The sequence below is a fragment of the Leptopilina boulardi genome, unplaced genomic scaffold (assembly GCF_019393585.1).
Source record: "Leptopilina boulardi isolate dan_hultmark-lab unplaced genomic scaffold, ZJU_Lbou_2.1 LbouV2_235, whole genome shotgun sequence".
In the NCBI taxonomy this organism is placed as follows: domain Eukaryota; kingdom Metazoa; phylum Arthropoda; class Insecta; order Hymenoptera; family Figitidae; genus Leptopilina; species Leptopilina boulardi.
In genome coordinates, this window is record NW_026137791.1 from 69616 (window position 1) to 95636 (window position 26021).

At 31.8% G+C, this 26021-nt stretch overlaps 1 protein-coding gene across 1 annotated transcript; it reads left to right on the forward strand.

The window, feature by feature from the left end:
- The first annotated feature begins 743 nt into the window (after positions 1-743).
- LOC127280299 (uncharacterized) lies at positions 744-2756 on the forward strand. Its single transcript, XM_051303206.1, has one exon. The coding sequence runs from the start codon at positions 744-746 to the stop codon at positions 2754-2756; it is 2013 nt and encodes a 670-aa protein (XP_051159163.1).
- Positions 2757-26021: the final 23265 nt, after the last annotated feature.

Sequence of the window (26021 nt, forward strand, 5' to 3'; positions counted from 1 at the left end):
GACTCGGGGGTTTTTGAGGTCGCTGATCACGAATCTGATGTCAGTTTTCAAAAATCCAAGATGGCGGATCCAAAATGGCGGATGAATTTTAAAAAAATTAATCATATTCGTATAAAACGTATGATTCGGGGGTTTTTGGGGTCGCTGATCACGAATCTGATGTCAGTTTTCAAAAATCCAAGATGGCGGATCCAAAATGGCAGATGAATTTTTAAAAAATTAATCAGATTCGTATAAAACGTATGACTTGAGGGTTTTTGGTTGTTTTAGAAGACAACTATCCCAATCTTATAGAATCAATTTCCATGAGAGTATAGTAAATACTTTACAAAGGGGTTAGCATTGCATCGTCTTTAATTCGCGTCATTCATCAACCGGCTTCAACTTACCCATCACACGAAAGTCAAACAGGCCAGTTAGATATTTTCTATTTTATAATTGTTTTCTGATATTTTTATTTCAACTAAATGGGCTTTTCTCAATACGAATAGGATTTGAAAACTCTCATCAGCTGATAAAAAAAAGTTTACAAAACTGGAAATCTCGTTTTGATGTTCTTTTTTTCTTCTTCCACATCAGTTTTGACAACTAATGAAGAGAAAAAAAAAGAACATCAAAACTAAGATTTTCAATTTTATAAATGTTTTATTTATCAGCAGTTGACAGTTCTCAAATGATGTTCGTATTGATGTTACTACAATTAACTGCAGTATAAATACCAGAAAACAATTATAAAAAAGAAAATGCCTAACCTACCTGTTTGTCCTTCGTGTAATGGACACCTTAAAGCTGGTCGTCGAATGACTCGAATTAAGAATGAAGAAATGTTGAACTCGTTGAAAAGTATTTACAATACGCCGCTCGAAATCGATTCTAAGGTATGTGATAGTTGTCGTCTATTGAGTAAAAGGAAAATTCAAGATATTAGTAATATAGAAAATGTTGAACCTGAGATTGAAAATTCCACTGAAGGCCTGAGTAATACAAAAATGCTAAGGCTACCAATTTCGAGATGTATTGCTAGTCAATCAAAATGTGTTATTTGCAAAAGTGTAAATGGTCGAAATAGAATTTCACCTCAGGCGAGATTAAAGGTATTTATTGATCATGGCATTCTTATTCCACCAAGCTCTAGATCTTGCAATACACATTTAGAAGAAGAATTCTTGACTGACAATGCAGTCAATATGATGGAATTATTGCCGTTTTCAGATCTAAATGCGAATGAGGTAATGGAGCTTTTAACCGATCTTCGGGATCAAGCAAAAAAGAAAGGCTTAGATTTTGATAATAGTAGCGCGTTGGCTGATGAAGACTATTCTCGACTAACAGGTTTCAATAAAAATCAATTTGATCAGGTTGTTGATTTCGTCCAAGATAGCATTCGACATACTGTTAATCGTTCTTCGCGAAAGTGTGTGGCATTATGTTTAATGAAGTTGCGTACGGGTCTTTCCCATTCCATCTTGTCTACTCTTTTTGCAATGGATAAAAGAAACATTGGCCGATCGATTACAACTGCTAGAAATGCTCTAAGCAAATGTTTTGTTCGGCGATTTCTTGGGATCGAACACATTTCACGTGATGAAGTTATTAATAAGCATACAACTAAAATAGCTAAAACCCTATTTACGAATAATGAAGATGAAGCTATTCTCGTAGCTGATGGAACTTATGTTTATATTCAAAAAAGTTCCAATTATTCGTTCCAGAGAAAAACTTTTTCCGTACATAAAGGTCGGCCTTTAGTTAAACCAATGATGATAGTTACAACTACTGGTTATATAATAGATGTTTTAGGTCCATACTATGCCAATGGAAAGAATAATGACGCCAGCATTTTTACATCGTTACTTCGATCAGATTCATCAAAATTGCGTCAATGGTTAAATGATAATGACATTTTTGTTGTTGATCGTGGATTTAGAGACTGCCATGGTTTACTGGAAGATCTTGATCTTATATCAAAGATGCCTCACTTTTTAGAAAAAGGAACACAGCATACCACTCTTGAAGCGAATGAATCAAGACTAGTCACCAAAGTTCGATGGGTTGTTGAAGCAGTCAATGGCTTAATAAAAACTTGGAAAGCACTAGATCATGTCTTTCCAAACAGCCAAATACCATTCATTGGTGATTACGTACATATTGTTTGCACATTATGCAATGCCTTTCGACCTCCGCGCGTCAAAGATAAGCCAGACGATGAGATAATTGCAAATCGCATGCTGCAACTAGTATCACAGGTCAATCATCTGCAAGAGACAGTAGAAAGTCATGGTTGGACAAGAAAGCGAGTCATTTGGGAACCGTTAGCTGATACCGTTCTTACTGATTTCCCGAAACTTACTTTGGATGAATTAACGTTATTAATGTTAGGTGTATACCAGATTAAGCAAGCCAGGTCTTATACAGATGAACATCTATCAGATGATGGTTTATACTCACTATTCATACATAGACAAGAGAGATCGATAATTAGAGTGCAGATTCAGTCTCGTCATACATCATCAAAACTGTACAATTTATGGATTCAGTACAATGTTGGTATAAATCCTATAGCTGGTTGGTATTGTCAATGCAAAGCTGGTGCTAGGATTGTTGGATGTTGTGCCCACGTCGCAAGTGTGTTGTGGTACCTCGGGTATGCACGACATAATACCGACACTAATCTAAGACGATCACAAGAATTTGAAAACCACATCGTGGATGCAGCTTCCTGCTGGACAGATGAAGAAAGCAGTGAATCATCTTGAACGTATTAAGCTTCAAATCAATGTCCTTGATTGTTCGATACATTTTAATATATAAAACCAGTTTGATAAAGAAAAAAAAGAAAAAATAAAAAAAGCAAAAAAAAAAAAAGTAACTCTGCCATTGACGGTCCCAAGCCCGTATTTAAAAAGAGGAGGGTAAAAAACAAATTATTTTAATTGAAAAATGAAATGAAATTCACATTAGAGAAATTCGACATCAACTGTATGCTCAGCTTAGTGAAAATTGACATTAGATTCGTGATCAGCTACCCCAAAAACCCCCAAGTCATACGTTTTATACGAATATGATTAATTTTTTTAAAATTCATCCGCCATTTTGGATCCGCCATCTTGGATTTTTGAAAACTGACATCAGATTCGTGATCAGCGACCCCAAAACCCCCGAATCATACGTTTTATACGAATATGATTAATTTTTTTAAAATTCATCCGCCATTTTGGATCCGCCATCTTGGATTTTTGAAAACTGACATCAGATTCGTAATCAGCGACCTCAAAAACCCCCAAGTCAAACGTTTTATACGAATATGATTAATTTTTTAAAAATTCATCCGCCATTTTGGATCCGCCATCTTGGATTTTTGAAAACTGACATCAGATTCGTGATCAGCGACCCCAAAAACCCCCGAGTAACAAGTTTCGTGCGATTGCTGTTGTTTCTTAACATTTTATAGAGTAAACTTTTACTCCTCATTTTGCAAAGTTTTTCTAACTTTGATGAAGCATAACTACTACTTATCCCAACGTAAAATGGGTTTTATTGTGTGTTTTGGAAAGCTCTTGACGCATACTATTCAGATATGCAATGGAAAAAATGCGACGTCCTGGGCCCAAAAAACGGCCTTATTGACCCTCCTCCTTTGGATTTTTAAATTGCCAATCGTTATATTTATTTAAAACCATCTAAGGTATCCTAACAGGTATTAAACTTATAACATATTTATCTCTTTTCAAATGGAAAATATTTTTTCACATTTTGTGCATAGACAATTTTGGTTAAATTTCTGGCTTTTTAAACGTGCAGCTTACTATTCAGGAGTAATTGAGCCTCCCAATTCTATAACTCACCCGACGCTCGGACGGACGTTCTATTAGTAGTCGGGTAGCAATGAGAGAGCTATTGACGTTCGCTTCTACCCGACTACCAATGGAGCGTTCGTCCTAGCGTCGGGCGAGTTATAGAATTGGGAGGCACAAGTAATTTCAAAATACTAATAATGGTCCAAAAATAGATTGAATAACATGATTATTATTAGTAAAATGAAATTATAATGACAGTATTTGTGATTGAAAACATTCTGGTAACAGGAATATAATATCAATAACATTAATTAAAATAGCCTTAACTTATTATCATAAGGTATGATAATTAATTGACATAAGATAAAATAAAGAACTCTTCCTTTTTGGCATGAATAAAGTATGACTATTGTGTAATAAACCTAATATATATGCACGTATATACATATGAGAGATTCTTTTTCAATCGCCCCAGCCCAAAAACTTAATGTTCTGGGATTGGCATCATACTTTGGTAAATTGTTCTCCTATATGATAGTAATAAATCCCTAAAATATAAACTCATTAAAAAAATATTTGTAGAAAGTAGAGGGGGTTGAAGTTTTTAAACAAATTATAAATTTAAAGTCAAGATTAGGCAAGTAGAAGAAACAAAAAGTGAATAATGACATTAACTCAAACCCTATAATCTACAAAGTCAAGCCATGGTGAAGCACTTGAGGGGTTTCTGATAACTCGGAGTACCACCTCATTATCTGGATCCTTAAGTGGTAACAAAAGCAAATCGTAAGTGGGTCAATCCATTATATTTCGACTGAAGTCGTCGCTGACTAATTTTTAAAAATTATAATACTTTGCAGGAATGATTTTGAAGTTATCAAGATCACGAAATGAAAGAATTTTATTAAAATTTTAATTATTTATTGCAAAATATGAATTTAAAGTTTATGAGGTGCTGAAAACTGTCAATTTTTTAGCCATTAGAAAATATGCAAAAAAAAACAGAATTTACCATAAAAATAAAAAAAAATTGTTGTAATTTACTAAGAATGAATAAATTTATCATTATCAATTGACATAATTATTTAAATATGTGAAATAATATATAAAATATGATTTTCAAGTTCGCCTGTCAAATAGCCTAAATTTGCAAATTTCATCTATTAAATGTGAGAAAGAGAAGTAATTAAATTGAAAAAAACCTTACCAAATATAAAGTACCTGTGACTAACTTTTAGTTTTTCTTAGCACTTTTTTCCTTTTTTCTTTATAAATGTGAAATAAAAAGCAATAAAAATTGGCACTTTGCTTATTTTCACTATTTTCAAATGTAAATAACTTTCTTGGAGAAAACTGAAAAATTACAAAACTTGGTCAATATCTAATTGATCACTAAATACACACACTGGAAAAAAATTCGCTTTGGTCCCGAAGATACTTTTTGAGATAATTATGTTTAAATTTTTCACAATTTTTATCAGGTTAATGCATGTGATTTTTATAAAATTGAAGTTAGTTCAAAATGTTTAACCAATAAAACCTAACTTCGTCCTTAAAAAACTACATGTATTAACCTGATAAAAATTGTGAAAAGTTTAAACTTAATTATCTCAAAAAGTATCTTCGGGACCAAAGCGAATTTTTTTCCAGTGTGTGTATTTAGTGATCAATTAGATATTGACCAAGTTTTGTAATTTTTCAGTTTTCTCCAAGAAAGTTATTTACATTTGAAAATAGTGAAAATAAGCAAAATGCCAATTTTTATTGCTTTTTATTTCACATTTATAAAGAAAAAAGGAAAAAAGTGCTAAGAAAAACTAAAAGTTAGTCACAGGTACTTTATATTTGGTAAGGTTTTTTTCAATTTAATGACTTCTCTTTCTCACATTTAATAGATGAAATTTGCAAATTTAGGCTATTTGACAGGCGAACTTGAAAATCATATTTTATATATTATTTCACATATTTAAATAATTATGTCAATTGATAATGATAAATTTATTCATTCTTAGTAAATTACAACAATTTTTTTTTATTTTTATGGTAAATTCTGTTTTTTTGCATATTTTCTAATGGCTAAAAAATTGACAGTTTTCAGCACCTCATAAACTTTAAATTCATATTTTGCAATAAATAATTAAAATTTTAATAAAATTCTTTCATTTCGTGATCTTGATAACTTCAAAATCATTCCTGCAAAGTATTATAATTTTTAAAAATTAGTCAGCGACGACTTCATAAGGGGGGGGGAAATAATTAAATTGATGATTAATTAAGTTATTAATTAAATGGTATGCCTGATTAAAGGGTTATTATGATTAAATAAATTATGTAAATTAAATTTTTATTACCATTAATTATATATTAGTGTTAAAGTGCACAAAAATTTTTGATATTTTTAGAATTAATTAAAATTTAATATATATTGTGACGCGGCATTTTATGCTCGTCACAATATTCCTTAATTTTTTTATAGATAAATAGTAAATAAATATTCCAGGGTGGGAATCACCATCATTCCTAAAAACAAATAAAAATCAGTATGTTTGTCAAAAGTAAAATTATAACAAGAGAATTGTAAAAATTATAAAAATTAAATTAAGCAATAGTGAATAAAATTAAATATACCTGCTGACTCGCCAGATCGATTCAACGGAAACAGTAAATTGTTGTCCACATTATCATTCTATTATTTTTCTATTTCATGAAAAATGGACATTAATCGGAGTAATTCTCCGATTCAACAAAATGAGTCAGTTTTTCCATACCATTAATAATGTTGACGTACCACAAGGGAAGTGCTTCCTGGTGTATATATTTGGAAGAGATTCCCGAATATTCAAGAGCACCAGGAAGACGAATATTCAATTGTATACTCAGCTGTCACAACAATGGGAGCGGCCATTTTGGATAGAGAGCGCTACGCTGCGCTGTGGCACGGTAGCGTTCTACTTTACCCTCCGGATTCATGAAAAATATCGACTCGTGATAAATTGATTATCGATAAAGAGAAAGTTTTAATAATTACTTTCACCGGGACTCACCTCTAAAAAGAAAGCGCACAAAGAGACGCCGACTAGCGTGACAGGTCAGCCATTTTTAGTCATTCTCATTCTGGAAGTGTAGTAAGCGACAAACCGCTTTTCGTTTTGATAAAAATAATAGTGTAGAAATTATAAATTATTAAAAATAATGTCAGGACGAGGTTCGCTACGGGGTCGACGTCGTATAGACGGTGAGTCCCGAGTATAATAAATAATTTGTCAGCCAGATCGGCATTATTGTCAAATCAATGATAAAAATTATAATTTTCATTTGTCAACAAAAGTGGATGTCGGTTATTATTCGGCCTTCTGCCGAATACTTGAATTAATAAATTCATTAATTAAAGCAATTATAATGAAACAAATTAAGTGAAGTGTTTTACTTGTGTCTTTATCCTTTCCCCCCCACTCTCCGCGGGTTATTGGTATCCTACAATGACGTGCTGAGCCAGCAGGCGGATATTATATTATATCCAAATAAATATAGAATGGTTTAGTTATTTTCCATAAAAATAACTTGGCGTCTTAAAAATAATAAATAATTAAAAATAAAGTAACGTGAGAAAATATAATTTAAAATTAATAGTTTTTGGTAAAATTAAAGTACAAATAATATAAAAATAATCAATCAAGCAAAAATCACGTTATAAATGGCACCCAACTATAGGGCCCGATAGAGACACATTACTTCACTTAATTTTAAACAAACAACTAACATTATAAATTGTGAAAAATTATTTCTTTTACAACTATTCCATAATTGTGTGAGAATTTGTAAAATAATTATATTTGAGTTTTATAAACTCAAATATCTTAGAAAAATTGAGATTCCAGCTTATACTGAAGAATCAAAATAAACATAGAAAATAATAATCAAGGTCACAATTCTGTGACTGATAGTACAAATTCTCATAACAAGGATAAATATACACTGATTGAGAATCAAATTCCTAAAAATAATACGGTTAAAAATAAAATTGACCATTTATTGAAATGATTAATTTTATTTAAATAAATTATGAAGGATTTGGCTGAGTCATCGCCGCCTTCTAGTGAAATGGATTGATTGAATTGTGTAATCGGTTCTCGATTGCTACAATATATATATTTTTTTATTATAGCTTAATAAATAATAAATAATATATTTAAAATAAAAATTATGAAAAATATTTTCTAAAATGAATTAAAAATTTAAACTATGTATTCCTGTTCTTATTCCTTCTGCTGACAGTAAAATTATATCCATTCTTTTTTTTTGTTTTGACTATAAATGACAGAACAATAATTTTTTTTTATATTTTGTTTAATACAATACGGTTACTGTGTAGTCGAGGATTGATTGCACAAAATATTATTTTTTTGTTGTTGTTGACTGAGACTGCTCTTTCACCGAATTTTTCCGACTCCATAATAAATCCCATAGTATAAACAAAAATTCTTTTGTTAAAATGGCAGACCATATAATTGACGAGCCAACAATTTTTGACAATTGGTCTATAGACCAATTAAAAATTTATTTAAACTCAGTTAACGTCAATTCAGAAGGGAGTTTAAAAACCTTACGTGGACGTGCCTTACGTTTTATGCAATTTTCCGCTGGGGATAAAACGATTCGGTGGTCATTTTCGGATGAATTACAAATTTGCCCAGTAGATTCGGAAATAGAATCCCTTCCAGATTCGTGTTATAATACATTAGAAAAAATGCGAGGATTAGTAGTCACTCCGGTCTCATCGGAAATAAAAATACCGTATACGACAACCGTATATAGTACTCAAAATTCGGATATTCCATCAATCACGACTACTAGCTCATCTCACTCGCTTACAACAGTAGGAGTAACGGTAGCGAATTCAGTCTCATTTTCACAACCAAGTCAGGTTAGTCAGCCAAGTAGTTACCCAAAATGCGTAACAGAGTTATTTCAAACACCCAAATCGTGTATAGTATCATCGGTTGTTCAGAAGCCATATTTTGATTATAAATTACCCTCGTATCAGGAAAATTTACTTATAAAAGGCGATGATCAACTTATTGACTTAGAGGGAAATTATCAGAATTTCAGACCTTTTAAAATCGAAAATAAAAATTCGGAAAATTGTCTGTTGACACCTACGCACCCTAACACTAATAAAATATGCAATAAAATTGCAGTTGAAAATTCCACACAGTACGAGTCAGTTTTTCAACCGATAGTCCATCATGGATCTGGAGAGTCAGGCTCGTTTCTAGCGAAGCGGTCGGAAAAGCGACCCGACATAAAGCCGTTGTTCAACCAAGGTTTAGCTGTTGGGGAGAATAGCTCAGCAACAGCCGCCCAGCATTGGCACAATCCGGGGCCAGCATCGGGCCAACCTTCAAATAATAATGAGCATAATTCATATCAGGATATAAATAGGCAAACTAATTTCTCCCCTAATTTAAATATTACGCGTACGAATCGACTAGGGAATTCTGACATTCCGAATAATAATATTCAAATTCAAAATTCAGATAGTCATAATAGAAAGTCCTTAGATTCAGTTGTTAGAAAATGGGGAATAAAGTTTTCAGGCGATGGGAAAACAAGTGTTGAGGAATTTTTAGAACGCATAGATGACGTCATGGAAATTTCTTCTATAACTAGCAATGAACTTCTGAGAGCTGCAGTACTACTGTTAGACGGTATTGCGCTACAGTGGTACCGCTTAAACAAATCGCGATGGTCCTCATGGGACGATTTTAAATCAGCTTGTCGATTACGTTTCGGTGATATCAACTATCAGTGGCGTCTCGAAGAACAGGTTACTAACCGTGTTCAAGGTCAAGGTGAAAACACAGCTGATTTCATCACTTGTATGGAAGGGCTATATAGTAAATTTAACCGCCACGTGTCATTACCGGATATGTTAGATCGCGTTTATATGAATATGAAACCTGATTTAAAAAGGTGTATCAAACGTCGCGAATTTAGTGATTTGAACGAATTGTCTCAGTTAGCGAGCGATGTAGAAAGAATGTTAGATTCTCTCAAAATCGAGAAGGTTCCTCAAAAACCGGAGAATTCTTTCTTTCCTGAATTTGCTTATTCGGGTAAAATAGTTAAAAACTCTGAGGTTGATAATAATAGCCCATCAGAGCCATCTATCAACCAATTAGATCAGTGTTTTAAATTAATGACGAGCGAGTTGATTAAAGCCCTTTCGCCTAATAATGAATCAAAGTCTAGTTCGAATAATAGTAATAATAAACAAAATAGTTCTGGTTCGAATAAAACTAAACCAAATAAAAGTAATAAGGCGGATAATGATTCGGGCAGCTCACACAAAAATAATAATGCGGAGAAAGATAAACAAAAATTTCGTAAGCCGAAAGAACAACCCCCGTGCTTTAATTGTGGAAAAAAAGATCATTCACATAAAAAATGTCCTGATCGTTGGGTAAAATTCTGCCACATATGCGGTGAACACGGGAAAACTAAATTTGACTGCGAATCCGATTATTGTAAGGGAAACCAGAGTTGGAAGTCAACCCTAGGGTCGTTGATTTCCCGACTTCACATAAAAAGACCCTTACTTCAAAAATTACTTCTACCGAATATTATTTAGATAATTCGAAAGAAACTCCTCAGAGAGATCAGTCATTTCAAAATTTTTCTGATCACCCTGATCCTAGTCAGTTCGATTTGGCAAATATAGTTCCACCTAAAATCAGTAATGAATTTTCTGATCTTATAGTAGATCAGAAAATTTCAGAATCTCAATTGTCTGCTACGACACCTAATTATTCAAGGCTAGTCGAAGTAGACAATCTTAGTCATTTAAGTGGTAAGGATGCTAAATCGAGACCTTATATAAATTTGATCATAGGTGAATCAGAAGTTCAAGCTTTAGTAGACACAGGTTCGTGTAAAACTTATTTAGGCTCCATAGGTGAGCATATTATAAAAGCGAATAATTATGAGCTGATCAATAAATCTGGTAGTGTGATGTTGGCCAATGGTAGTATTGAGCCAATTATGGGGGAAAGCCTTTTACCTATCACGTTTGCTGGGGTAACTTATGAGTTAAATGTTCGAATTGTCCCCGAATTATCAGAATCATGCATATTAGGTATGGATTTCTTAAGAACATTCGGAATAATAATTGATAATAAGGAACAGAAGTTGTGGGCAGCTAATGAACCTGTAATTCGGATAGATTTTAGCAAAAACGAATCGGAATTAGAAAATTCATGCGCCGGATTAATAGAGCTGACCGATCGGGAAAGACGGAAACTCGATTTACTTTTAAAACGGTTAATACCTCCGGTTCCAGATAAATTACCCGCAGCTAACCTTGTTGAACATGTCATTAATACGGGGGATAGTCCTCCAATACGTCAGAAAAATTATCGCATGTCACCTAAAGTATGCGAAGAGTTCATTAAATTAGTTAAGGAACTGATTCGTTTAGGGGTATTAGAACCCTCAAATAGTGACTGGTGTAATGCAGTAGTAATGGCTCGTAAGCCGGACGGTACTTACCGTCTTTGTATTGATTTTAGAAGGGTCAATGATGTGACAGTAAAAGATTCATACGCATTGCCCTTTATGGCAGAAATTCTGGATAAACTTAATTCAGCTAGATATATTTCTAAATTAGACTTAAAACTAGGTTATCATCAAATACCACTAAGTCCAGAAAGTAAAGCTAAAACAGCCTTCTTCGTACCTGGTTTGGGTCTGATGCAGTATTCTCGCATGCCATTCGGGTTATGCGGGGCACCAGCTACCTTTCAGCGGTTAATAGATCGAATTATTACACCGGATATGAAGCCGTTTGTTTTCGCTTACTTAGACGATCTGATAATCACTACTGAGACATTTGAGGAACACCTCATATGGATTGAAAGAGTGGTCGATCGTCTGACTAAGGCAGGTCTCACGTTAAACCCAGATAAATGTAACTTCTGCGTACCAGAAGCTAAATATTTAGGTTTTGTAGTAAACCAGAAGGGGTTATTAGTTGATGATGATAAGGTCCGTCCTATATTGGACTTTCCAAGACCTAGAAACTTACGCCAGCTTCGCCGGTTCATTGGTGTTACTTCATGGTATCGCAGGTTTATAAAAGATTATGCTCAGATCTGCGAACCATTAACTCGTCTAACTAAGAAGAAACACCCCTTTAAATGGACTGACGAACAAGAAAACGCGTTCAATATACTGAAAAAGGTGTTAGCATCACCCCCTATAATGGGATATCCAGATTTCAGCCTCCCGTTCTGCATACAAACAGATGCGAGTAATTGCGGCATCGGAGTTGTAGTGACTCAAATTCAAGATGGCCAAGAACGAGTAATTGCTTACGCGAGCCGCATTCTCTCAGATGCGGAACGTAATTATTCCACAACTGAGAAGGAATGCTTGGCGGTCATTTGGGCTATTAAAAAGTTCCGATTCTACTTGGAAGGTTATCACTTTACGGTGATAACCGACCATAGTAGTTTAAGGTGGTTAAAGAACCTTAGAAATCCTACTGGCAGACTAGCTCGATGGTCGTTGGAATTACTTGAGTATGACTTCGAAATTATTCATAGAAAAGGGTCAATGCATGATATACCGGATGCGTTATCGCGCATGTTTGAAGATTCGGATGAAAATAAAATAGCTGCAATTGAACCCGTAATAGATCATTGGTATAATAGGCGTATCGAAGCCGTTAAAAATGAACCCCAAAAATATCAGGGTTGGAAAGTAGTAAATGACCGACTATACCGTTATCGTAGCAATCCGTTAATTAAGAACCTTATAGATGACCTAAATGCCTGGAAGTTGGTAGTCTCTAAAGAAAATCAACCACTTATAATCCAGGAGGCCCACGAAAGCACTCAGGCCGGTCATTTAGGCGGTCAAAAGACGTATGACCGACTTGCTATTCGGTATTTTTGGCCGGGTATGCTTAAGGATGTAGAATCATTCGTACGGAAATGTATAGTTTGCCAAATGAATAAACCCGAACAGTCCAAACCACGGGGTATAATGGGACAACGAATTGTTCAGGAACCTTGGAGTGTAGTGGCCACGGACATTATGGGTCCGTTTCCCAAGAGTTCCCGAGGATTCGAATATTTAATTGTTTTCCAGGACTTGTTCACAAAGTGGATAGAGTTGGCACCTCTTCGCGTAGCTAACGCCACCACTGTCATAAATTCATTTCGCGAGCTAGTGGTCAATCGCTGGGGTACACCTCAAGTGTTGCATTCGGATAGTGGTACCGAATATCGTAATAAAGCAATTAAAAGCTTGACCACGGCATACTCGATCCATCATTCATTCACTCCATTATATCACCCGCAGGCAAACCCTGTGGAGAGGACTAATAGAGTCCTCAAAACAATGATCCGTTCTTTTATAAGTGATAACCACCGAGATTGGGACACTTTTGTGGGCGACTTTCGGTTTGCGTATAATACGGCACTGCATAGTACCAATCGAGTAACACCGGCATTCTTAAATCTGGGTAGAGAACCGGTCCCATTGAAATCATGGCGTCGTATTGAGGAAATGAGTAAAGAATTACCGCCCGCTGATGTATCTGAATGGATTACTCGTATGACCAGATTATCGGATTTGCGAGAGAAAATATGTCAAAATCAAGATCAGGCGTTCGTTCGGCAAGCCAAGTATTATAATCGTGGGCGTCGTGACCTTCATTTTGAATTAGGCGATTTGGTCAAGAAACCATTGCATGTTTTATCTAGGAGACAAGACAGGTTCGCTAGTAAATTGGCCCCAGCCTTTCACGGCCCCTTTATGATTAGTAAGGTGATTTCACCGAATGTCTACGAGCTTTCGTCGACGGAAGGCCGTTTAGCTGGAAGGTACCACGCTTCACATCTTCAACCATATTTTTCACTAGAGGAAGATATGGAGTCTTCAAACTCCGAATCTGAAAACGATTTAGACCGGGAGTTAATAGAAATAAATTGGTCAGACCCGGAACCTGAGTTGGAGAATGAAAGCGAATTCGGAGCAATACCAATAGAAAACCTAGAACCCTCTCAGCGAAAGAAACTCCGTAATCGTTCGTATTCGTGTTGATTCGTATACTTCGCGTCTGGTTAAGGAGTAGTCTCGGAATTCAATTCACAAAGAAGTTATAAGATAAGGTGTAAATATCATACTGTATTAATTCGGAAAAGTTTTTATTGTAATCACATTATTATAAATAGATGAGGTTATACCCAAATGGTTCATGGTCAGTTTCCAGAGAAGGAATCTGTAAAATAAAGATTTTATTAATCTGTAGAAAAATTCTTAGTTCATCTCAATTTTGACCTTGAATTGTGTTAGGTAAACCGGTCCATGGTCTAAAATTCGGAAAGGATTCTGTAAATAATTTCATAAACACATCTGTATTGATCTTTAACTAAAAGGCCGCTATTTATCTTAATTTAGTCGTTATTTATCTTAAAACCTTAGGAATTAAGATAAATGAGTCAGAATTGACCTGATTTAGTTTAATGATTTACTTTCCGTCAGCATCTGGAAAGATGCTGTCTGCACCTAACAGTTCTAGTGGTCCATGACCTTTAAAAATTATTAATTCATATAAATAAGAAAAAAATTCAGCAGCTTAAAGTTTAAGTTTGATCCTTTCTGGAAGCTGGGTAGAACTGATCAGGACCATGAATATTAAGTAATTGAGAGTTAAATCGTCCCTAAACAAAAATTACTTAACAGCCAGGAGGTTGCTCAGAACCCGAGAGGAGGATGAGGCGAGCGAGGTGGAGACTTGGGTGGCAGCCAGGTCCCTGACGACACGGGGAAGGCTTCCTTCGGAGGCATCATCGTTCGGTGAGGAGGATTTGGATCACATGATCCAAGTCATTTCAAGTACCCCAACTGTGCGATTGACAGAGGAGGAGGAGCAGTACCTCCCAAGGCCTGAAAGCCCTCCGGATGAAAACCGTCTTTCTCAGGCGGAGCTTAGAGCTCCATTAACGGCGGAGCAAGGTGCCATTCCTCGTAGCCGAGAATGGTGTATGGAGCAAGTGAGGCAGCAGATTGCCTCAAAAGCCAAAACCCCTACTTATTGGGGCAAAACTAAATTTAGAAGAGGGCGTTGTGGATTCTGCCTTCAGACAGGCCACAATTACCACTCTTGCCCTAAACATTATGAAAAAAAAAATTAGGTCAAATTTAACATTCTTAATTATTATGTACACCCTTGTGAGGGAGGGTATGTTGCCCTCACTATTAAAATAGTTCTTGAATAGTCTACGATTGTGTTAATAGTATTTTTCACTGACTGACGTTCCTAAACCATACCACCTTTTCCTAAGAGTTTAAATGTTTGATTCTTTAAATTTTCAGTGGTTCAGCTAACTTATAATTGTAACAATTAAGTAATGTTACCGTATGTTTATTCATTTCAGTCAATTTATTTTCACTTCAGAAAAATTTAAATTATAATTAGCATTGAAAATTAAGATGGAATTTAATTCTTGAGCAAGTAAGTTCTCGCAAACCTTAAATAATTGTCGATCTGGCGAGTGGCAAATTCCACGGTCGGGACTTGCCTACTCGACCCCTTAGGCCGAGTCTTAGCAGGGGGGAGTTGTGATGCGGCATTTTATGCTCGTCACAATATTCCTTAATTTTTTTATAGATAAATAGTAAATAAATATTCCAGGGTGGGAATCACCATCATTCCTAAAAACAAATAAAAATCAGTATGTTTGTCAAAAGTAAAATTATAACAAGAGAATTGTAAAAATTATAAAAATTAAATTAAGCAATAGTGAATAAAATTAAATATACCTGCTGACTCGCCAGATCGATTCAACGGAAACAGTAAATTGTTGTCCACATTATCATTCTATTATTTTTCTATTTCATGAAAAATGGACATTAATCGGAGTAATTCTCCGATTCAACAAAATGAGTCAGTTTTTCCATACCATTAATAATGTTGACGTACCACAAGGGAAGTGCTTCCTGGTGTATATATTTGGAAGAGATTCCCGAATATTCAAGAGCACCAGGAAGACGAATATTCAATTGTATACTCAGCTGTCACAACAATGGGAGCGGCCATTTTGGATAGAGAGCGCTACGCTGCGCTGTGGCACGGTAGCGTTCTACTTTACCCTCCGGATTCATGAAAAATATCGACTCGTGATAAATTGATTATCGATAAAGAGAAAGTTTTAATAATTACTTTCACCGGGACTCACCTCTAAAAAGAAAGCGCACAAAGAGACGCCGACTAGCGTGACAGGTCAGCCATTTTTAGTCATTCTCATTCTGGAAGTGTAGTAAGCGACAAACCGCTTTTCGTTTTGATAAAAATAATAGTGTAGAAATTATAAATTATTAAAAATAATGTCAGGACGAGGTTCGCTACGGGGTCGACGTCGTATAGACGGTGAGTCCCGAGTATAATAAATAATTTGTCAGCCAGATCGGCATTATTGTCAAATCAATGATAAAAATTATAATTTTCATTTGTCAACAAAAGTGGATGTCGGTTATTATTCGGCCTTCTGCCGAATACTTGAATTAATAAATTCATTAATTAAAGCAATTATAATGAAACAAATTAAGTGAAGTGTTTTACTTGTGTCTTTATCCTTTCCCCCCCACTCTCCGCGGGTTATTGGTATCCTACAATGACGTGCTGAGCCAGCAGGCGGATATTATATTATATCCAAATAAATATAGAATGGTTTAGTTATTTTCCATGAAAATAACTTGGCGTCTTAAAAATAATAAATAATTAAAAATAAAGTAACGTGAGAAAATATAATTTAAAATTAATAGTTTTTGGTAAAATTAAAGTACAAATAATATAAAAATAATCAATCAAGCAAAAATCACGTTATAAAATATAATTTATTATGGCAATGGATCAATTATAATGGATTGACCCAAGTCTCTTGAAGATACATATATCTTGATTTCATTGCAATAGGCGATCAATTTGTTAATGTGTAAGATTCAATTGATTACACAGCCCCACAAAAAAAAAAGTGTCATGTACTTTTGACCGAAATACCCCCTCACAACAAAAGGATATTCAGGATATCCTTGGGACGTCCTGGGGATATCGATTTGTTTTCGGCGGTTTGGATATCCCTGGGATATCTTAGAGATGTCCATGGATATCCAGAGGATATCTTAGGGATATCCGAATCGCCAAAAGCAAATGGATATCCCCAGGACGTCCCAGGGATATCCTGAATATCCTTGTGTTGTGAGGGCCCTAACCCTATGTATTTTGACGCGCTGAACACGAATCCGAAGTCCGTTTTGCTCCATCACGTCAGGATTTTTTTCTAACCTCAAAAAACATGTCGGATTTTGAGAAGTAGGCGATTTTTTTAAAAATTGATGTATTAATTTCAAACTCGGTATCTGGGGGTTTTTTGTGTCGCTGATTACGAATCTGAAGTTAGATTTTCAAAATCCAAAATGGCGGATCCAATATGGCGGTTGAATTTTGAAAAAATTTTAAGATTTACTTCAAACTTGGTATCTAGGGGTTTTTTGGGTCGCTGATTACGAATCTGATGTCAGATTTCCGAAATTCGACATGTCTGATTCAATATTAAGGAATTATTTTTAAAAAATTGTCAGATTATTATGAAATTTGGTATCTACAGGTTTTCTAAGTTGCTGACAAGTAACACTAGGGAAGTGCCATACGACGATTTTTCTGAAACTTGGCAGTTTTGTAGTTTTTTAAAAACAATTTGACACGTATGTTTTGTTTTTCCCCAAAAGCTGATTTATGGGGGGGAACTACCCCTTGAATTTTTTTTGGTAGGGGGACATTATTTTACGAAATTTTTTAAAAATTAATGTGCAATAGTGTATCTGGGGGTTTTTTGAGTCGCTGATTACGAATATGATGTCAGTTTTCAAAAATTGATAATGGCGTATCTAGTATGGCCGATAGAAGTCCATGTTGGATATGCCATTTTAAATTTTTGAAAACTGACATCAGATTCGTAATCAGCGACCCAAAAAACCCCCAGATACAGATAATGGCGTATCTAATATGTCCGATAGAAGTCCATGTTGGATATGCCATTTTGAATTTTTCAAATCTGACATCATATTCGTAATCAGCGACCCAAAAAACCCCCAGATACTAAGTTTGAAGTAAATCTTAAAATTTTTTCAAAATTCGTCCGCCATATTGGATCCGCCATTTTGGATTTTGAAAATCTAACTTCAGATTCGTAATCAGCGACACAAAAAACCCCCAGATACCAAGTTTGAAATTAATACATCAATTTTTAAAAAAATCGCCTACTTCTCAAAATCCGACATGTTTTTTGAGGTTAGAAAAAAATCCTGACGTGATGGAGCAAAACGGACTTCGGATTCGTGTTCAGCGCGTCAAAATACATAGGGTTAGGGTATTCCGGTCAAAAGTACATGACACTTTTTTTTTGTGGGGCTGTGTTATGAATCCCTGCCCTCCAATCAATTAGTTAATTAGTTAATTTATTAATTAAATAATTTACTTAAATTATTTATCTAGCAAATTTTCAGAGAGGTAAATGACTTTTTCATTTATTTTCCATCCGACTTTGATCATTTTGATGTGTTGTTAAATAAATAATATATTAATCTATATTTATCTAAGTCGAAGGAAAATACTTGCAAAATTAATTTACTTATGATAGATTAACTAATTTAGGGAATAGAGAACTTAACCTTGATAGCCAATAGGAACTGACAGGTTTCTTTTATTTCGTTGAAATTTTATTTTATATATTTTTTTATAGAGATAAGCCTACGAGATAATTTTGAATTTCGATTGAGGAAAAGCGAATTTGTTAGAAGGAAGTCAAATAAAAGGTGAAAAATTTAAGTTAATTAATAAAATTATTTCATTTAATTTCATTCAGAACGAACTCACAATTAATTATTCAAACTTAAGTAATAAATAATTATATTAAATGATTGATTGTATATTTTATTTTTCAATTAATAATTAATATTTATTTTTTTTGTAAAGTAAAAATATTCAACTTCGAAACAATATATGACATTTATTCATACATAAAAGTAGAAGTGAATAAGAAAATAAACAGCTGATCTACCGAATAATTATAGGAAAGATTCCTCTAATTTGGTAAACAAGCAACAAGTTTTCTAAAAACAAAATAAATATTTTCTTTCAAATATATCTTTGGAAATAATAAATTTAAGGATTGATCTAATTTAAATAATTCTATTATATTATTACAATCATATCTGTTTACTTAGCTGGCACGTGTTCATTGTATCAAATAATTAAATTTGAAAATACAATGTCCCTTTTAATTTAGACAATAGCCATTCTTTTCTTTGTATTAACTTACGTAATGTGGGTGATCACCATCTAAACATTTATGTTTACGGTCGTTCAACCACATTTTTGAACTTATTGATTTCTCAGAACCGAAGCAAATTAAGGCCTAGATTGGTAAGAAGGTAAACATAAACACGTATAATAGTATATATCCCCGGTGTGAGAGTTAATAATGCTTCAATCCACAATTACATATCGAGATTTTCATATAACTAATATTATTGATAAGTTTCATGAAAATCGGTAAAGAATTATAAGCTCCACGTCTACCTAAACATCAAGTAAAAAATTTTTTTTTCATAAAAAATTTAAAATTTTTTAAAATATTGAGTGTATTGAAATTTCCTGAAATGAATATCGAGATTATAACCTAGTTAATATTATTTGTAAGTTTCATGCGAATCCAATAAACTGTATAGGCTACAGGCGTGGCTAAAAGTAAAAAAATCAAAAAAATTTCAGTTTTTAAGCCTAATATTTATAATTCTTTGGGAATACTCCCATTTTCACAACAGAAATTATTTTTTTACAGTTTTTACCCTGAAAAAAAGGATTGAACGAAATCAAAATTTTGGTTGAAAAAAGCCAATATTTATAAAAAATATATTTGCGGAAACTCTTTTTTTACATGGCGTCGATTCTCTACCGCGAATCTTGATAAAGTTCATAATAATTTTTGCAAAAAGGATTAGACTGATAAAAAAATTGTAAAGAGAAAAATTGCTTATTTTTCTACGTTCCTTCGAATGGCAATATTTTTTATTTAAAAATCAATTTTTAAACAAAATTATTTAAATAAATTAGATAAAAAAATTATTTGCAAAAAGAAAAAATAGGGGTAACTTTTTTGTTACACTACCGTCCGAAATTATGCGAACTCTGCTTTTTCAACAACTATAAAACTGTTCAAATCTTCAAAAATATTAAAACTAAAATTTTTTCCTCTTTATTTTATTAAAGTTAATAAAATTCTGAAAGAAATGACACCTTGACAAAGAGAATGTGTTAATTTTTCAATTAGATATCTAAGAAAAACCCAATTTTCAATGTTTTTACTATTTTTTTTATTTCTCTGGCAAAAATTAATATTTTTAAACGTTCTTAGGCTCAGTGAAATCGTATTTTGTTATGGAATTCAAATTATATAAAACAATTCATGTACACATTCTTCCCTAGCGTATGCAAACCGTGAAAGTTGGCTCATAAAATGTCAAAAAATTGTGATTAATATTTATATGACAAAAAATGATCAGTAAAATGTATAAATCTTAAATTTACTTACATAAATCAGAGAAGTTTAGAATGATATATTTACTTGATTTTAAAACATTATATTTTATTGTAGAATTAAATTTAAATTTTTTGACATTTTATGAGCCAACTTTCACGGTTTGCATACGCAAGGGAAGAATGTGTACATGAATTGTTTTATATAATTTGAATTGCATAACAAAATACGATTTCAATGAGCCTAAGAACGTTTAAAAATATTAATTTTTGTCAGAGAAATAAAAAAAATAGTAAAAACATTGAAAATTGGGTTTTTCTTAGATATCTAATTGAAAAATTAACATATTCTCTTTGTCAAGGTGTCATTTCTTTCAGAATTTTATTAACTTTAATAAAATAAAAAGGAAAAAATTTTAGTTTTAATATTTTTGAAGATTTGAACAGTTTTATAGTTGTTGAAAAAGCAGAGTTCGCACAATTTCGGACGGTAGTGTATGCAATGAATTAAATAGTTAGTTTTTCTGTTTTTGCAATTCTCAATGAATGAACATTATCTTACTATTTTGTGCTAATTATTTTTTATAATTTATTGTAAAAAAGTGTCAACGGATAAAAAAGTGGGAAAGAGAAAAGTTGCTTATTTTTCCACGTTCTTTTATAAAGGCGTAATTGTTTTTTTAAAAATTGATTTTTTATAATTAAATAGTATAAACCCATCTTAATGAAACATGGTATACTAACGTATTTTGGCGCCCTGATTACGAAAATGATAGTGAAAATTGGCGCAAATTTGATTATCATGGTAAAAACCATAAAAAACACCATAAAATCATGTTTTTTTGCGATTATTTCGTCAAAGACGCAAAATTTCGAAAAAAGTTTTAGACAAAAGTTGTAGATCTCAAAAAACACACATTTTTTTTTTTATGCATTTTTTAACAAAAGTCAATATTTTTCGAGAAAAATCCCAAAAACGAAAAACACCATGATAATGAAAACATATACAACAGTCATGGTTAGACATATTATTTGACTCGTATATAGTATCATATTCACCATTACTCAGGATCCAACGAATTCTGCAAAATACTTTCGGCCATATCCACCTCCCCTCGCCAAGTTTTTTCTAAAAAGAATAGCGAGCAGTACCTTACGCGGCCGAAGGCCGTCTTTACTATTTTGTATTTACCGCTGCTGTAGACTTCACACTACAATTTCCGCAAATTACTTTCGGACACTTTCCCCATACTTTTTGAAAACTCTGACATTTGAGAAATTTGACGAAAAAACTAAGTTTAAGATAAAAAATTTTTTTTTTAAAAGGACTTTGCCAAAAGTTTGAAATTTTCAAAAATTCGACAAAACAGCGAATTTTTGAAGATAAATGATAATTTCCGCATCACATGCAGTGCCGCTCAGTAGATTTTTCCCACCCTACAGAATTTTGGGCATAGCAAAAAGTTTTATATTTTTGTTTCTAATAAAGATAAAATAATAAACAATTACTTTTTTTAAAGCTTATATCCTCTACTTTTATAATATCTAAAAATTTAATAAAAAAATTTTTTTTTCATTGCTTAATTGCTATTATTAATTAACAAAATTTTCCATTTTTTTCTAAATTTTAAACTAATATATTTTTTTAACAAATCATCAGATTTTATTTTCACATATATCATTGGAAAGGTAATTTTATCAACTTTAAAACGCTTTTTTGAAAATTGTTATACGATAATTTTGAACAAAGATATAGTTAATTGTTTGAAAAAAACAGCCCATTTTTAAAATTAATAATAATAATAATCAACATTTGAGGACATTTGGATAGCTTATAATAATATAATCGTTATTAAGTATTATTTATAAACAGACTGAAGGTTATTGTTTATTTCAATTAATGTCATCATAGTATTAGTCTAGTGAAATTTGTGAAAGCTATCACACAAAAATTTTACTTTACACTTATGTCTTTCTTGAAATCTATTAAATTATAATATAATTCTCTTTTTTCATACGTACCTAGTAGTAAAATTTATTTTATAAAAAAATGAAGTCTAAAAATTTGTCCAGTGAAAAGCGACTTAACATTATATGTCTTCATAAATCGGGAGATAGTAATCGAGAAGTTTCTAAAGATTTAAAAGTACCAAGACGTACACTACCGTCCGAAATTGTGCGAACTCTGCTTTTTCAACAACTATAAAACTGTTCAAATCTTCAAAAATATTAAAACTAAAATTTTTTCCTCTTTATTTTATTAAAGCTTATAAAAGTCTGAAAGAAATGACACCTTGACAAAGAGAATATGTTAATTTTTCAATTAGATATCTAAGAAAAACCCAATTTTCAACGTTTTTACTATTTTTTTAATTTCTCTGGCAAAAATTAATATTTTCAAACGTTCTTAGGCTCATTGAAATCGTATTTTGTTATGCAATTTAAATTATATAAAACAATTCATGTACACATTCTTCCCTAGCGTAGGCAAACCGTGAAAGTTGGCTCATAAAATGTCAAAAAATTGTGATTAATATTTATATGACAAAAAATGATCAGTAAAATGTATAAATCTTAAATTTACTTACATAAATCAGAGAAGTTAAGAATGATATATTTACTTGATTTTTAAACATTATATTTTATTGTAGAATTAAATTTAAATTTTTTGACATTTTATGAGCCAACTTTCACGGTTTGCATACGCTAGGGAAGAATGTGTACATGAATTGTTTTATATAATTTGAATTGCATAACAAAATACGATTTCAATGAGCCTAAGAACGTTTAAAAATATTAATTTTTGCCAGAGAAATAAAAAAAATAGTAAAAACATTGAAAATTGGGTTTTTCTTAGATATCTAATTGAAAAATTAACATATTCTCTTTGTCAAGGTGTCATTTCTTTCAGAATTTTATTAGCTTTAATAAAATAAAGAGGAAAAAATTTTAGTTTTAATATTTTTGAAGATTTGAACAGTTTTATAGTTGTTGAAAAAGCAGAGTTCGCACAATTTCGGACGGTAGTGTAGTGTTGATTATAATGTTAACAAATTTTTAATTTTAATAGTGTTGAAAATAGACATTTTGAGCAATTGAAACCAAAAATGACAACAGTAGTTGAGGATAAATACATAGGGCGAATAAGTGTTTTAAACAGACATTTGACAGCTCCGGAAATCACGTGTGAAGTTAACAAAGTATTTAATAAAACATTAAGTGTTTCAACTGTAAAAAGACGTCTTAACGAGCAAGGACTTTATGGAAGAATAGCCGTAAAAAAACCTTTATTAAAGGAAGTAAACAGAAAAATTAAAAACCTTAATTTATTTATTTATTACAATAGTTAACATAGTAATTGAATTTATTTAAAATTTTTTTTTTCATTTTTTAATTTGCTTAATATAGGAAAAAATTTTATATTTCAACAAGACAACGATCCAAAGCATACATCTAAAATTTGTAAAGGTTATTTAACCAATCTTGAAAACAAAAAAATATCAAAAGTGATGACATGGCCACCTCAGTCACCAGACTTAAACCCAATAGAACTTTTGTAGGAACATTTAGATCGAGCAGTAAGAAAATCTTGTCCAACATCGGCGACTCATTTATGGACTATTATACAAGAAGAATGGAAAAAGATTTCTAGCCAAATATTAGATAAACTTGTTTTAAGAATGCCTCGCATATGTGAGACATTAATTAAAGACAAAGGCCATCACTTCGATGAAAAAAAGGTTTAAGAGCATAAATACTTTAAAACTAAAAGTGATGATAATCCATATAAATTTAAATTGAATCACCGTCAAATATGATGAAAAAAATATTTAATATTTTAATCGTCAAGAAACGTTAAAAAATATATATTTTATTCTAAAATATTATTTAAATATTTAAGTGTTTTTAGATATTATAAAAGTAGAGGATATAAGCTTTAAAAAAAGTCATTGTTTATCATTTTATCGTTATTAGAAACAAAAATATAAAACTTTTTGCAACGCCCAAAATTCTGTAGGGTAGGCATTGTAATGGGTGGGCTACTGAGCGGCAGTATAATCTTCCCATACTTTCCCCATACTTTTTCAAAACTTTAACATTTGAAAAATTTGACAAAAAAAACTAAGTTTAAAAAAAAAGTTTTTTTTTAAAGGACTTTGCCAAAAGTAAGAAATTTTTTAAAATTCGACAAAAAAAATTAATTTTTGAAGAAAAATGATAATTTTCGCATACAAGACTCCTCCAAAACTTTCCCCATGCTTTTTCAAAACTTTGAAATATGAGAAATTTGACGAAAGTGTTTAAAAAAAATTCCTTTTTTTTAAAAAGGTACTTAGCCAAAAGTTTGAAATTTGAGAAATTCTCCGAAAAAAGTATATTTTTGCATCCCATACTTTTCCCATACTCTGGCCATTTTTAATTATGCATACCGAAATATGGGAAGTGATCGGAATTCATACTTTCCCCATACTTTCATTTTTACGCGGGATGTTTATTGTATGCTTTTAATTCCCTGTTATTTATTTTGATATATTAAAGAATTAAAATTTTTAAAATAAAAAAAATAACATAATTCAATAATTGTTATATCCAAAAAATATAAATACAACACAAATATTCTTTATTTTCAATTAAAAATTTAATTTCAATTAAAAATAAAATAAACCTCTTTTTTTTAAGAAATCTTTTTAACTTGATAACTAAAGAGAATGAATTTTTTTTAAACTTGTTTTTAAGAGATATTTTTTTTAACTGAACTTCTTTACGAAAATGTATATTTTTATATGACATTTCCCACTACCAAATTTCTTAAGGGAAGAAAATTCGAGGATAGAAATTTCATAAAAAGGGAAAAAGAGGCCGACTATTTTAAGATTGGTTCAAGATAAAGAAGATAAAAAAAACTCTTTAGAAAAAAAGGGCCTTATTGGAGAATTTTGGGTCCGTCCCATATTTGGGTGTTTAACGCGTAGGAGGATCTTTTTTTTAAAAAGGGGCTGACACTTGTCCTACCTCAACTTCATCTCCCTTTTCAACTCCAATTTTACAAAAAATGATGATGATGACATATTAATTATTTATTAACAATTTTAATTTTTAATTAATAATTTTTTACTTAATATTTAAATTTCATTAACAAATTTTTAAATTAAACTAAAGATTTTTATTAAATTTTAATTAAAATTATTGTTTAAGGTTTTTATTAATAAAATATATAATTATTCATTGTTCAACAATTATTGTTACTTAATCATTATATTTTTATATAATTTTTATTGTTAATTTATTAATATTTAGAAAAATATTGAATTTTAATTAATTACACTACCGTCCGAAATTGTGCGAACTCTGCTTTTTCAACAACTATAAAACTGTTCAAATCTTCAAAAATATTAAAACTAAAATTTTTTCCTCTTTATTTTATTAAAGTTAATAAAATTCTGAAAGAAATGACTCCTTGACAAAGAGAATATGTTAATTTTTCAATTAGATATCTAAGAAAAACCCAATTTTCAATGTTTTTACTATTTTTTTTATTTCTCTGGCAAAAATTAATATTTTTAAACGTTCTTAGGCTCATTAAAATCGTATTTTGTTATGCAATTCAAATTATATAAAAC

Bases quoted from the DNA above. Each gene is read 5' to 3' on its own strand.
- LOC127280299 (XM_051303206.1), top strand. From the start codon at position 744: ATGCCTAACCTACCTGTTTGTCCTTCGTGTAATGGACACCTTAAAGCT.